Below are 16,182 nucleotides of genomic sequence, written 5' to 3'. Positions count from 1 at the left end.
TTTGAGTCAGTTAATACGAATTTGAGTTTTGTGACCTCAGGTAACTTTTGGAGCAACCTCAATGTCATGATGACATCAAGATATTTAGCAGTTACTGCCTAGTATTTTAAGAATTAAATGAAGAAATAAAGCATAAAACGCTTACTACAATATTCAAAACGTGTGCTTAATAAATTTTGTTAACATTTTATGAAACTGTCTTCATATCTTCAAGTTTTAATCTCTTCTTCCACCTCCTGGCACTTGGTATCAATAACTTTGGTATCAGTAGTCTGGAGATCAAGAGACAAATCACACTGAGAAAGTCTGGAACCAGGGACCTCTCCAAATGATTGGGAAGTAATTATATCAGTTTGAGGACTAGTGTGTCTGACTCATGCCATGGACTTTGCAATCACTTGCTATACATCTGAGAGCTGGACAGTGATGACAGAAGAAGAATCAGTGCCTTTGAACTGTGGTGCTGGAGAAGAGTGCTGAATACCCCAGGGACTGCCAAAAGAACAAACAAATGTTTTGAAGAAGATACAGCCAGAGTGCTTCATAGAGGCAAAGGTGATGAAGCCTTGTCTCACATGTGTTGGGCATGTTGCCAGCAAGGCTTACTCCTTGGAGAGGGACATCATGCTTGGAAAGGTAGAGGATTAGCAAAAGAGAGGAAGGTCTTTAACCAACTGGATTGACAGTGACTGCAGCAATGCACTTGAGTGTGTCACAGATTGTGTGGATGGTACGAGATAGGACAGGGTTCAAATCTGTTGTTCATAGGGTCGCTATGAGTCGTTCTCTACTCGATGGCACCTAACAGAGACAATCCACCTCCAGACAGGCATGAGTTGTCGCCTCTTATGTATTTATACAATCTTCTCTTTATTCCTCTCTTCATGTTTTTCATATTTATTTTCATTGCATGGATTCTTATCCTCCCATTCCTTTTTTATGTTGATACTCTCCTGCAGTCTACTTGTAGACCTCTCACAAATCCCACTCTTTCACCCACTCAGAGTTCCAATATACTGCAATGGCCTTAATAGTTGTTAAAATACTGATACACTTTCAAGCCCCAGTGCTAAATTGCCACCATTTTGAACCCCCAAAGTAGCTCTTTCTGCCTGTCTGTGCCTCATATAAATCAGCAACTAAAGTGTTAATGGTTGGTATAGTAGGGGCCTCCAAGGCCTTGATTAAAGCTTTAAGTTGGTATCAATTACAAATGGTGGGTGCTGATACATTAAACAGATATATATTATGTGTCGCTCTCCATTTTTTGCAGGTTCACACCTTATCCTCCCATTACAGCTCTCAACAGTGGCTTATGGATCCAGGTGCTCAGGGGAACAGAACCACTGTCACTGAGTTCATCCTTCTTGGTCTGACAGGGAATATAGGGTTGCAATCACTTCTCTTTGCTGTATTCTTCTTTGCCTATGTGATCACAGTTGGGGGCAATCTCAGCATTCTGGCTGCCATCTTTGTGGAACCCAAACTCCACACTCCTATGTACTACTTCCTGGGAAACCTGTCTCTGCTGGACATCGGGTGCATCACCGTCACTGTTCCCCCAATGCTGGCATGTCTCCTGGCCCATCAGTGCAGAGTTCCCTATGCTGCCTGCATCTCACAACTTTTCTTCTTTCACCTCCTAGCTGGAGTGGACTGTCACCTGTTGACAGCCATGGCCTATGACCGATACCTGGCCATCTGCCAGCCCCTCACCTACAGCACCCGCATGAGCCGTGAAGTTCAGGGTGCCCTGGTGGGCATTTGCTGCACTATTTCCTTTGTCAATGCACTAACCCACACAGTAGCTGTATCTGTGCTTGATTTCTGTGGCCCCAACGTGGTCAATCACTTCTACTGTGACCTCCCACCCCTTTTCCAACTCTCCTGCTCCAGCATTCACCTCAATGGGCAGTTGCTTTTTGCAGGGGCCACATTCATGGGGGTGATCCCCATGATCCTTATCTCAGTGTCCTATGCCCATGTTGCAGCTGCTGTTCTACGAATTCGCTCAGCAGAAGGAAGGAAGAAAGCATTCTCTACGTGCGGCTCCCACCTCACTGTGGTCTGTATCTTTTATGGAACTGGATTCTTCAGTTACATGCGACTGGGCTCCGTCTCAGCCTCAGACAAAGACAAGGGCATTGGGATCCTTAATACCATCCTCAGTCCCATGCTGAACCCAGTCATCTACAGCCTCCGGAATCCTGATGTGCAGGGAGCCCTGAAGAGGGTGCTGACAGGGAAGAGACCCCCAGAGTGAGGGGGCAGGGGTATCAAAGCATCCCTTCCTCCTTGAGCACTGCTCCCCTAGGAATTTATTATGCTGAAGACTTACTTATATTCAGGCAGAAACCTTCAGGGTGGGGCTGAGGGATGCAAGGGAAGTTGATAGTATGAGTCAGCGTAGAATATCATTTGCTTTCGATTGAAGGCTAGGTTTAAAGCTTACATAAGAGAATACCAAAGTCTCTGATAGAAAGCAAATTCAAAAGGGAAAAAAACCCAATTTAATAGGAAATGGAGACATTAACTCCTTTATGTTTTAATGCAATAATTGTTATTTTAAACACAATTAACATGTTGATAAGACCCCAAATGTTTGAGTCTCTTTTTTAAGACAAATTATATAAATTTCAGCATATTTATAGTTTGATTTTCAAAGGTTCTCTTTCAAAAAAGAAGACTAAGATTATGCAATTCAATTGTAATTAGATGGACCCTAGGAGCAGAGCAGAGTGATAGTTGTTTTTAGATGGTCCTGCCAGTGCCTTTTTTTCCCCAGAGCAATATTATTAAACATACACTATAAAAAAACAAAGATTCTCACCATTGGGCTGATTGGCAGCATCATGATTGATGGTGAAGAGATTAAGATTAACAGATTTAGTTTGCTTGGCTCCACAATCAACACTCTTGGTACTAGCAGCCAGGAAATTAAAAGACAAATTACATTAGGAAAGTCTGCTGTTAGAGACCTCTCCAAAGGACTGAGGAGCAGCAGTGTCAGTCTGGAAACTAAGGTGTCCCTGATCCAGGCCATAGTCTTTGCAATTACTTTCTGTGCATCAGAAAGCTGGACAATAAAATAGGCACAGGATAGAGCAAGGTTTAGGGCTATTGTACATAGGGTCTCTATGAGTCACAGGCAACTCAATGGCACCTAATAACAACAATACAAAACAATGCATCACTCTGATGGACTTACCAGCGAGAAAATATAACTGACACACTCACCTGTGAATGTATCATATCACCCCACCAAAACCACAAAAAATGTAGTATTATACTTTCATAAGAATAAATCTGGGAAATAGTTTTATGTTTCTGTTTTAATAGTAAAACACCCTCATTTATACTTGTTTCATATACACATGTATGTACTTAGAAATGACAGTATGACTCTTAAAAGGAAAAAATAGATGGAGACATGGTTGGTGACTTAGAACCCAGGTTTTTACTCCAAGACACAGGGACAATATGAAACCAAGGGCATTCAGAAAGGAATGCTTAATGGAATGTTATCCATTTCACAGGCCATAATAGCCATTTCTAGAAGTCAATTATTAAACCATTTCTAACACTTCTTGGCCAAGTTGATTTTTATCTTACATGCTTATTCATTGCCCCAGGAAGACAGTATGGAAACGTTAAGGTGTCAGAAAATTTCCTGGTCAACCAGAAGTATTCGTAAACATGACTCAAAATCATTCACTCACTGAGCCCTGCTGAATATTCTATAAAAACCTTTTATATCCACACAGCTGTCTCATTTCAGACAACAGCTGCTTCCTCACAGCTTCCATGCTCATCCATCAGGGCTGCTCAGGTTAATTTCCTTTGAGCAAAGTCTGCCCATTAACAGTTTCTTATCCGAAGATCACCAGTGTCTTTGTTATCACCAGCACACCAAACCTCGACCTCTGTCAAAGTATATGGCCTGCCATCTTTCTTCATGTCCTCCCCACTCAATTTTTGTCTCTGTTTCATTTGAACCAGGCTCTTTATTCACAGGTGTCTGTGTTTTGCTCATTGTTCCTAGTTTCCTCTGAAAGAGCATGGTTTTTGGAGTATGGTGAAATCATAATTCTGTTGTAATCTTTGCTGCTCTGCACTTTTTCCTCTGCAGCTAGAATGTAAGCTCCTTTAGAACAAGGTCCATGTCTTAGACTATGTCCTCCAAACACCCAGCATATTATTGTTAGGTGCCTTTGAGTCAACTATGACTCACAGTGAAGCTATGAACAACCGGTCTGCATCTTAACCAATCCTGCACCATCCTCACCATCTCTGATATACCTGAGTCCATTGTTACAGTCTTTGCATCAATCCATCTTGTTAAAGGTCTTTGTCTCTTTCTCTGAACTTCCACCTTTCCTAACATGATGTCCTTTTCCAAGGACTGGCCCCTCCTGACACATGCTTAAAGTACATGAGATGAAGTTTCACCATCTTAGCCTCTAAGGAGTCTGGTTGCACTTCCCCCAAGGCTGATTTGTTTGGTCTTTTTGATAATCCATAGGATATTCAGTACTCTTCTCCAACACCACAGTCCAGAGACATTGATTCTCCTTATTCATTGTACAACTTTTAGATGCATAAAAAGCATAATGCTGTGTAAATATAATTGAGTTTTAACAATACTTATAAATTGATTAATTGATAATAGGAAGGATGACCTCAAAAAGATATTGCCTTTCACAAAGGAGGTCAGTGAAATTGTTAGACATTTTCAAAATGCCTGATGGGCACCATATTAAGGAGAGAAATGAGCAAGAGACAGAGGAGATAGAGAGAGAGAGAGAGAGAGAGAGAGACTTTCTTCTAATAAAATAAAGACAATCATTGAATTTGATATAAACAGAGAGAAATTATCTTGAGTTTGCACCTGAAATGCAGTATCATTTCTCCTCAAGATAGGAGAAACTGTCTAAAGTTAAAGCTAAAGAAATATCTCCTTACTATAAAGAATCAGCAAGATCATAAGAGATTCACTGCAAAGTGAACTAGGAGAGGAAAGAGGCAGAAAAAAATGTGTGAAAATAAATGAATATTTTTTTAAAAAGCAATCAAACTGGAGGAGGGGGAAGAAAGGAGGGAAGAGAGGGAAAGGGGAAAGGGAGGAAACACACAAGAATGAATGAATGAATGAATGAATGAAAATCCAACTTCTCTGTAAACTTTCATTAAAATCACAATAGAAATAAAGTGTGTGTGTAGACATAATTTATTTTATTTTATTTTTTAGAGAGCATTTAGTTAGCAATAGCTAGGTTTGGTACCTTAATTGCAGGTACATAGTCTTGCAAGTCAGTGTGGTCTTGCAACTCATCAACAACCATGGGACTAGGATAAGAGAAAGAGTACTTCCCACACTGGGAAGCAAGATTTGAGGTGAGCAAAACTTGTGGCAGCAAGACTGGAGGGAAACTGGAATGAGGCTGTGTTGGCAAGACACCAGTGATGTTGGTGGAGAAACTGTGGCATTGCTGTGGAGAAGCTGTGACAAGGTGTGACCTGAGGCTTCTTGCATTTATGCTGGCCACAGTTAAAGGGTTTCTTTATTTTATTTTTTAAATTTTATATTGGTTTGCTTTTAAATTTCATATGCATTGTGTTTTACACTATTCTTTATTCACATTGTATTTCATACAATCATTCTCATGTATTATGCTTTATAAAGTTAGTCATCCTTTAATCTTGTCCATCATTACCCTGTCTTTTCAGGTCCCCACTGGATCCTTCCCATTTCCTTCTCCTCCTGCCTCCACCCACCAGACTGTACAACCCTGTGTTTTCACATCTACCCATCCTTGTCCCTCTGCTTCCACTCCTTCCTCCTTTGGGGCCCCATACATGTTTTACTAGCTATCTTTCTATTTTTACAATAATGGTCTATGTAGTATTTGTCCTTATGAGACTGAGTTAGTTCACTCAGCACACACAGTTAAAGATTTTTTTGCTGTTCTTGCCAGATGCTTGTAGGAGAAGTTGACTTATAACTCTTCTGAGACAAACTTTGTTAGATGGTTTTAATTTGACTGATAAACTAAATCCTGAGCCTGGAACTCGAAGTAAAACCTGGACTTGTTTTGGGTGATATTTTCTGCTTCCACCACTCTCCAACTTACTTCATTAATAAATCCCATTCTCAATACCACAAAATAAACAAACAAAAACCCAAAAATCTAAGCATGGATCAACAGAGTGCAAAATCCTTTAACAACTAGACTCTCCATTTAGTTGAGAGCACATTACAGAGGTGGGATAAAATAATAATAAATGAATAATAATATGTATTAAGCCAAATAACGATTTTTCTTTAAGTCTTATTCTAAAGGGAATTTTTAATTGTATGATGTTAAAAGGAATAATTAATGTTTTGTGTCAGTCACCTATTATATTTTTGTTGGAAAAGAAGAGCTTCTATATAATGTGGAAGATGTATATTACATATTAATATATTTTAAATTAATAATAACTCAGTATGTGTGTATATGTACATGTAAAGGTTAGCCTCTGAGCTGGTGACCATCTCTGTAGAGGGGAAATAGGAAATAGAGAGATACGGACAAGTAATTTGAATTTTTACTTCATTGATTCTGGTGTTATTTGAAATTTTTACTTATTTATGTAATTTGAAAAAAAACAACCGTTTTTTTCAAGTCATGCTCATTCATTCACTCACTCATTGCTGTTGAGTCAGAACTGACTCATAACTGACTAGCTGATCCTCCACTAGGTTCCCCTGGCACAAGAGGAGATTGTCCATTTCCAATTCTTCTGGAAAGCCAAATTCAACCAAGGCCTTCGGATTAGCAGCACAGCTCCTGTGGACAGTAAGGAGGCAGAGTTGACTAAAGTGCTTATTCTCTGGTTTTCAAAGTTTCTTTTTATCTTTTCTAAAGTTTCTTCTTTCAGCCCCTCACCATCCATCCACTAATCTCTGCTTCCCTAGAGATTTGGGGTTTTCCCCCCTTCCCTTTCCTCTCTCTTCCTTTTTCCCATTCCCCCTTCCTTTTTAAACAGTTATACAAATTCTCTTCCTATTTGTTACTTGCAAAAGTCATGCAAGATGCAATGGGGATTAGATGAGATGAGATCATAAAGGCATTGATCAAGAAAATTATATAGAACACAATGTATATGAATAATAGTACAAAACTCAATGTACATAAATGAAGCACAATGCAAATGAATTCTTGTATGGAAATCTATTTAAAAAGAACTTTCTTCCATGACCCTCTCTTTTGAGGAAACTAGTAAATTGGCCCATTCCAAATAAGGCCATTGTGTTCACTTGTGCAAGATTCAGAAGCCCAGAAGAGATATTAGTAGTCAATGGTTTTAAGAGCCAGACCAAACCCTTATCCTTAAGAAAGCTCAACCAGTAGCCCCTCTCCCCACTCTACTCATCTTCTGACCCTGAAAACTCAAATATTGACTCTCATCCCATACAAATGCTCATCCCTGCACCACCACCACCAGCAGCTTCTCCTAAGACTTCTGCACAGCTGTTTATTTCTTACTTTATTCCCCTTATTATGATTTGAGTGCAAGTTTACAGAACACATTTATTTTCCATTCAACTATTCATACATGTTTTTATAAAAATTATACTGCCTACAACTAAAGACAAGTTGCATTAGGAAAATCTGCTGTCAGGGACCTCTCCAGAATACTGAGAAACAGTGATGTCAGTCTAGAGACTAAGGTGCATCTTATCCAGGCCATAGTCTTCACATTACTTTGGAGAGCTGGAAATGACTAAGGATAACAGAGTAAGAATCAGTGATCCATCTTTTTTTATTGGAGCCCCTGGTAAATTCGAGACGCACAGCCTCTGTGTTATCGGCATAAGTCACTGTGAACTACACCACCAGAGCTCCCTATTTTTATAAAATTCCTGTCAAAAGTAATGATGAATCTTGGTTGAGAGTAACTCATGGTCATATTTCACCATTCTCTCTACTGTGTGCATAGACTCTCAGCAAAGATATATTCATGGGGTGAAATCCATGTGAGAATGCTTAAAAATTAATAAGGAAATAGGCCTGTGCTTACCTTGCATGCTGGCACCCCTTTCCTACTGGGGACTGTTAAGTGGAAAAAAAGCCTCGATTCTATAGGAAGGTGCTGTGGGTTTGGGAGAAACACACACATGCCAGCCATATTTATAAACAGAATTTCACACACACACACACACACACACACACACACACACTTATTGGAGTTCATTAGGGAAGTAAAAGGTTGCAAGTCAGGATCAGAAATGACTCAGGATACAGTTCTTTCATCAAGACAAATTTTTACAGCCGTCCCTGTTAGAAGAGCCCTTGACTTCTTGGCCCTGACATTTGACACTCTCAGTTAAGTGTTGTAGGTTTATTGAGCTCTACTGACGTCAATCTCTCTAGGAGGTCAGCTGTACCTGCAGGGATGAGCAAACCTGAAGGCATCAATTCTGTCATCAAGCCTTCTGATGGAGAGCACTAGATTTCCTTACTCTCTGGACCAGGATGCCTCTCTTCCACCTCTGGTTCTCTGGTTCTCCTGCTGTCATTTTAATGCAGGCAAAGATGCAAAAGAATCTCTGATGAGGGGAAAACTGTGAAGTTGTTCCTTACAAATCCTGCTTACTTTGCTTGCTGGATATCCAACACTGGCTCTCAACTTCTTGGAGTCTCTGGTGATATTTTAGGTCAACTCCCTCCTAACTTCAGATAGTTCATATCCAAAGCACATATTCAGTCCTCAGCACAACTGTGAATATTTGAGAACACCCATGGGCCATAGTCAGACTCATCATGTCATTGTAAACATTCTGTACACCTACCTATGTCCACTTGGAGACACTTTCAACGTGCATCAACAATATTCCTTCCACAACATGCATTCTACTATCTACAGGCGCACTGTGTGTGTGGCACAGCGGATAGTACTATCATGGCTCAGGAGAACAATAACAAAACTGTAAGTGTTCTCTTCCTCATGCTTTCAATTTGTAGTGTTGGAAAAGAGTATCAAACTGCCAAATCAACTAAATCAGCTGCCAAATACTATAGACAAATCCATCTTAGAGGAAGTGCAGCCAGGATACTCCTTAGAGTCAAGGACAGTGAAACTTCACTTCACATACTTACAGTATGTTGTCAGGAGGGACCAACCCTTGGAAAAAATACATCACACTGTGAAAAGTAGAAAGTCAGCAAAAGAGATGAAGACCCTCCATGAGACAGACTGACACGATGATTGCAATGATGGGCTGAGTAGGGCACAGGGTAGGATAAAGTTCAGATCTATTGTTCATACAGTCACTACGTTATTGTTATCAACTCCATGGCACCTAACAACAATAACAACAACAACACGTTTTCTTTTATTATTTCACTAGGAGACATAGAAAGGCTAAGTGATTTTCTAGTGGTCATTATGCCTGGACTGTAGGGAATTGTGCTAGTAACCTAAAGGCCATGCTTCTCTTCTAATCGAATAGCTGCTCCAAAGAAGAAAACTGGACAGTCTCTTCCCATGTGATCTACAACCTCAGAAACCTAATGGACAATCAGCTTTGAGTGGATTCTGACTCAGCTGCAATGAGTCTGAGGGTTGTTTTATTTGTTTGGTTTTTTGGGTTTGTTTTGGGTTGTTTTTTTTTTTTTTTCATTAACGTGAGTAGGTAGAAGATCTTCAAAATATAGATTCCTATTGAATATACCACAGACTGCTAGCAGAACAAACAGGTTTGTCCTGGAGAAGGTGAAGCCGGAATGCTCCTTGGAGTCAAGGATTCTGAAGCTTCGTCTGACATAGCTTGGGCATGTTGCAAGGAGGGACTGGCCCTTGGAGAGGGACATCATGTTTGGGAGAGAGGAGGGATGGCGCAGGAGAGGAAGACCCTCGATGAGATGGATCAATTCTGTGAGTGGAATGGTGGGAATGAGTGTGTCTGAGACAGCGAGGTTGGCACAGGATAGAATGGCGTTTAGGGGTCTTGTACCCCTAAATGGGGTACAAGTATTAAGTATATATGCTAAACCCCTCATAGGGTTGCTATGAGTCGCAAGCAACTCGATGGCACATAACAACAACAACTAAGAATCTTTGCCTTCTTCCCTAAACAGCACCATCAACTTGGTTCTTGATCATAGTGAGTCCATGTGTGTTAGAGTAGAACTGTGCTCCATAGGGTATTCACCGACTGATCTTTTAGAAGTAGATGACCAGCTCCTTCTTCCAAGGGACTTCTGAGTAGATTACTATCTCCAACCTTTTCATTGGCAGTTGAATGTTCTAACAATTTGGACACCTAGGGAGAGTCTCTCCCTCTTGCCCCATCTTCAAGCCTTTGGTAAAAACACAGAAGAATACAACAGTGAACTGAGTGATGTTGAGTCTAGATGACTTTGTCTGTAAAACGGGTCCCTCCTAAGCATCGTGGACTTTCCCCATTTGACTATTGTTGTAGTTAGATGCCATTGAGGCAGCCCTGTCTTCTAGTGACTTCATGTATGACGGAATGCAATATAACCTATCACCGCACTGTCTACATAACCTTTGATACATTTTTTAGTCCATTGCTGTGGCTCTTGTGTCATTATTCTGATATATGCTACGATACAGACAAAATTTAATCAACCATTGTGTTGAGAATTACCCTCATTTTCACAGCTTCTCTACTCAAACATAATGTCTTTTTCTAAAGGTTTATCTTTCTTGATGTTGTGTACAAAGTAAGGCAGACAAAGTCTCACCAACCTCACTTTGTTTTTCCACAATTTTGAGAATTTTTTAAATTGACATTTGAATGAACATCCACAAAGCATATAGGGTTTTCAGTGAATCGATACATTTTTATTTTGGCAACATTTCTCCTAAAACTGGTTTGTTTGTTCTTCAATTCTTCTTCTGTCTTCCTTTTTCATTATCAAGCTTTCATAAGCATATAAGGCAATTGGGGGGGGGAGGCCATGGTTTGGTTTTGGTCAGGTAAACCTTAGTCAACTGACATTTTTGCTTTTCAAAATTTCAAAAGTCTTTTGCAAAGAATTTGACCAATGCAATGAGTTGTTTGATTTCTTGATGCTAAATACATACAGGATACCAAAGAATGAGGGAAATAAGCAACTAAGGACAGTTAAGTGGATAGGTGAAAGGTTGATAATAGGTTCACCAACCCAAGAATAATTCGTGACAGATCTCTGATGATAGAAGTTGATTCTGGGGCTTCTGCAACAGAACAAAAGTATATAAGGAAGACACTAGTAGTGCTGGATCAAGCAGGAATGTTCTGAAGGCCTGTAAGGCAGCAAAGAAAATGTACTTGTGAGGAATTTTGTAATATAACACAAAAGGCTTTTTTTAAAAAAAAAATATCATCTCTGTAGAGCCTGGGGATCTATCTATCTATCTATATCTATCTATATCTATATCTATATCTATCTCTATCTCTATCTATATATCTATATCTATCTATCTATCTATCTATCTATCTATCTATCTATCTATCTATCTATCTATCTATCTATCAGACCCTGAAAGAGTTGAGTTTTATATTTAGTATCCATGCTAAAAGAGAAGGAATGTTGAACATTGATTAAGGATCTTCACATTCCAGATGGTGAGCTAGAAGTCAATACGTTTTGTTGAATTAAATCAGCTGTTTAAAGTAAAAATAGGATTGGGTTGTAAACTTGGGAAATCTAATTTCTGGACTAACATAGCTACTTGCGACTGTGCCACATTGAACAGGTGAGTTCCTCTCTGCTGGCGTATTTTTCTCATGTATGAAATGGGAAAGAAATATAACATGTGCTTCAGATGAATATTCTGAGAATCATGTAAACTGAGATGCAGAATTGTTGCATTGACAGTAATAAAATTTTACTAGATTGTGAGTTGAAGGCATAATCATATTCCTGAAGTTTGTGCCCTCTGTAAAATAAAGGCCAAGGCAAGACCATTCAAACCTCCCGTTTTCTCAGCCAGCATGCTGTCCTTTGTGCCACATTGGCCCTCACCTGCCTTGCATTGAACTAGTGAAGAATTCACTCTTTCAGAATCCCCTCATGGGCATCAGGAAAGGGAATGATTAGTCTCGTGAGTCTGAGAACATCTCAGTACCTTTTGATCTGTTAGACAAGAGGAAAGTAATTGATAAACTTTATTAACTTTTCAAGCTCAGCAGAGCCTCAGGAGGTACTGTACAACAACTATTCTATCAGAGGTTCCCAGAGAGACTGCCAGAGCCAGAAATGGAGAATTAAGTCCTTGCAAAGTTCCTCAAACAGAATAAGCTAATTAGCTCCCAAAAGAACGTTGAAGATAAGGCGGCCCAGAGGTGTAAAGAAGATTAGGGATTTGCTGATTACCTTCTGTATTTCTACTAATAAGGCCAGAGGGAAAGAACACCCAGAAAAGATTTGCTTTTATTCTGATCCTTAGTCTGAGAGGACCTGGGACCCTGGAGCGAAGAGGCTAATTAGTGATCAATGGTTTTCAGCAGCAATGCTAGCATGACTCATTAGCAAAGTTATGAGTCAACTTTGAAGATAAGTTCTAAATGAGGCTGGCATGGCAAGAGTCTCTCTGAAAACATCAGCACCTGTTTCATAAAACACATAAATATATGTGTCCCCTCATTTGTAAAGATGTTGTAATTTTATAACGGTGTCATAAATTCCTTCATTCAAGTTTTTCATTATTAGAGAACCAATCCTTCATTGTGTCTACATAGTTGCCGTTAATGGCCCATAGTTATGTGTAGATTTTCAAATGTTTTAAGTACACTTTCAAATTGGCAACTAAACAGTATCACTTTCTTTTTATACCAATTCAGTGTGAGAAGACCACTTTTTTTGGTCAACACACTGTACAAGTTTATTTTTTTTACCAATAAATGTTTTTATAATTAAAAAAAGATGGCAGGCAGAGGAAAAAGTTAGTGAATTTGATCATTAAAACATGAGACAAACTGAAAAGATCTGTGGCAATCAAAAGATTTAGTACCAAAGGTTAAGTAAGCACTTAACTATCAACCAACATATGTCAGCAGTTGAAAATCACTCAGAGATGGGCCACTCTTACACCCTTATTCAACATGAACTGTTATCATGTTAAGACAATCTTCACAAGGTAATAAACGAATCTCTCTATATCCCATGCTGTTTTGATCTCCATTTCTTTGCTAGTAAGCAAGTCTGCCCTTTTCTTCTTCTATTAATGCAACAATTAACATTTCGTCACATATTCTGCAAACATTTTTCTCATTTATATTTATCTGTTATTAATATTTATATTATTCTCCATAGAAATTCCACATGGCCCAGCTATTCCACTGCTTGGAATATACCCAGAGAAAATGAAAACTGAGGCACAATTGGAGACTTGTACACCAATGTTCATAACAGTGTTATTCACCATCGCAAGGACATGGAAACAGCCTAAATGTCCAACCACAATCAAATGGGTTGGGAAACTATGGTACTTCCATACAATTAAATACTACGCAGCACACAGGAGCAATGTTTTTGTAAATCACTACCTAACTTGGGAGGGACTGGAGAGTATTATGCCAAGTGAACTAACTCAGTCCCATAAGGACAAATACTGTATAGACCATTATTGTAGAAATAGATAACTATTAATAAAATGTGTATGAGGATCTAAGGGGAGAGGAGGTAGAGCAGAGGGGAAGGGGTGTGTAATCATGTGGTATTATAGTCTGATGGGTGAAGTGGGGGTGGATTGGGGTGGTGGCAGGGATCTGCTTTGAAGGGAAAAATAAAGCAATTTGGTAAACCAGTGTAAAACTAAAAAAAAAAAAAAAGAATTGCAAGAAATAAAATAAATTATGTTGTTTTCAACCATTGATGTTTGGCTTACATAGTTTTGATATATATGTTTTTGACGACACATACATAATTTGATGTAGCAAAGTATATCAATGTTTTATTTTGTTATTATTTTAAATGTTATGTTTGAAATTACTTTCTTCAGTTCCAGTTTATGTAAACTATTAATCTATATTTTTGGCTACTCTTTATCATTTACATTTGAAAATCATTTTAATAAAACTTTATAGAAATGTTATAACTTGTATCTTAAGACATAACAATAACTTGAAATACTGTCTAGAAAATACTTTCCTAATAATTTTAAATACTTCCTTTTAGTAAATATTAAATGTTTATATTAACTTACTTTGGACTCTGAACTTCACTTTCCACTATATCATTCTATTTATTCTAATATCAACCCCACAATGAATCCATCATTGTCACTTTAAAATTTAAAAAATATATTCCTATCTTGCTCTGAAAGTGCTTCACTATTACTCTTTTTCTTCCCAGATATTTTTTTATTAGCCTTACATATTTTTTTTATTCAGTTTAACATCATTTTGCTGACCAAAATTTTCTACTACTGAGATTTTAATTAGAACTGTGGTAACTTTACAGATTACTTTGTATTCTGTAAATTTGCATATTTTACAATTTACATATACAATCTGTACATGTAAATTGAAAAATACAAAGTTACAACTTTTACATATAAAATGACAATGTAATCTGAAAATTTACATGGTAATCTGTAAATGGTATCTATTTAACACTCTAAGCTGTCACCACAATTCAAAAGCATCACTTTTTCTTGGATCTTTCTTCATTTTCTAACTTTCACTTGCATTTAAGTAATTGAAAATACTGTGGTTTGAGTCAGGCATACTTTATTTAGTCTTTGTACTGATATCCTTGTTCTTTAGCACTATAAAGAGATTCTTTTTTAAAAATTATTTTTAAAAATTTTTATTGGTTTGCTTACAAAGTTTGTATACATTGTGGTGTTTCACCTATTCCTCATTCATATTGTGTTTCATATAATCAGTTTCATGCCTTACGTTTTATAAAATAAATCACCATTGGACCTTGTCCATCATTATCCTGTTTTTTCACCTGGATCCTTCCCATTTCTTTCCCCCCTTCCATCCTACCAAACTGTGCAACCCTGTGATTTGCCTCTAACCCAGCCTCACATCTCTGCTCTCATCCCTTTCTCTTTGGGCTCCCATGCATGTTTTATTAGTTAGCCTTCTATTTTTACAATAATGGTCTTGTGCAGTATTTGTCCTTATAAGACTTAGTTAGTTCACTCAGCATAATTGCCTCCAGTCTCTCCCAAGTTATATAGTAATTTTCAAAATCAATACTTCTGAGTGCTGAGTATTCCATTGTGTGAATGTATCACACTTTCTCAGTCCAATCAATTGTGGTTGGACAAAAGAGATTCTTGACAGCTGGTTTTCTCAGGGCAATACATTTTTTTATTTTTTGTCTCCTACTACCATGGATATTGATTATGGTGGGTTCAAATAAAAGGAAATTGTTGACAATTTCACTTTGTCCATCTATTATGATGTTGCCCATTTTATGAAGCTTATTTCTAAAATTTTAATCGTTTCTTTTTACTATTAGGAGGGGAAGTCTGGTGGCATAGTGTGCAGAGAATTTCGCTGCTAGTTCAAAGGTCATAAACTTCTACTGGTTCCAATCCATCAACAGCTTCACAGGAGAAAGATGAACAAGCCCCTCCCTTGTGATTTACAGCCTCAAGAACCTGCTGGAGTGTCAGCTATGGGTTAGTTCTGGCTAGATGGCAATGAGTGAGTAACTTTAACTATTATGATTATTATTGAGATTTGACTATTTTAGGGCTCTTGACATGTGCTAGTAAACTTTCTAGCAACAGGCAGCTAAGGCTTCTTTTTCGAAATTATCCATGTTCTTTGCAACCTATTACCACAACTTATTAATGATATATTATTTTTAACCATTGCTAATTTGAGAAACAAAGATAAATCATAATTTTACTTTTCTTTTTTGCTTGCTAATAAAGCTGAGAATTTTCTCCTGTATGTTAGCAATATTTACTTTTTCACTGTTTTGTAAATGTCATTGTCTTATTTCTTGATCAGAAATATCAGATAGCACAAATAAACCACGTGGGATTTTTTTGTGTGTATTTAAATTTGCAAGAGTTTATTGTTGTTATGTGCCATTGAGTTGTCTGCGACCCATAGTGACCCTATGTGCAGCAGCTCTGAACCCTTCCCTATCCTGAGCCAGTCTCACTAATTCTATCTAACACATCAACACCCATTGCCCCACATACTGTATCAATCAA

General features: G+C 38.2%; 1 protein-coding gene across 1 annotated transcript; it reads left to right on the top strand.

Annotated features, from left to right (window-relative positions):
* The first annotated feature begins 1,315 nt into the window (after nt 1–1,315).
* Nucleotides 1,316–2,263, top strand: LOC102857407 (olfactory receptor 139-like). The gene has a single exon (XM_006903249.1). The coding sequence runs from the start codon at nt 1,316–1,318 to the stop codon at nt 2,261–2,263; it is 948 nt and encodes a 315-aa protein (XP_006903311.1).
* Nucleotides 2,264–16,182: the final 13,919 nt, after the last annotated feature.

Source organism: Elephantulus edwardii, unplaced genomic scaffold (assembly GCF_000299155.1).
Source record: "Elephantulus edwardii isolate Elephantulus edwardi_28Jun2011 unplaced genomic scaffold, EleEdw1.0 scaffold00549, whole genome shotgun sequence".
Taxonomy (NCBI): Eukaryota; Metazoa; Chordata; class Mammalia; order Macroscelidea; family Macroscelididae; genus Elephantulus; species Elephantulus edwardii.
This window is presented reverse-complemented; position numbering and strand designations above follow the sequence as displayed.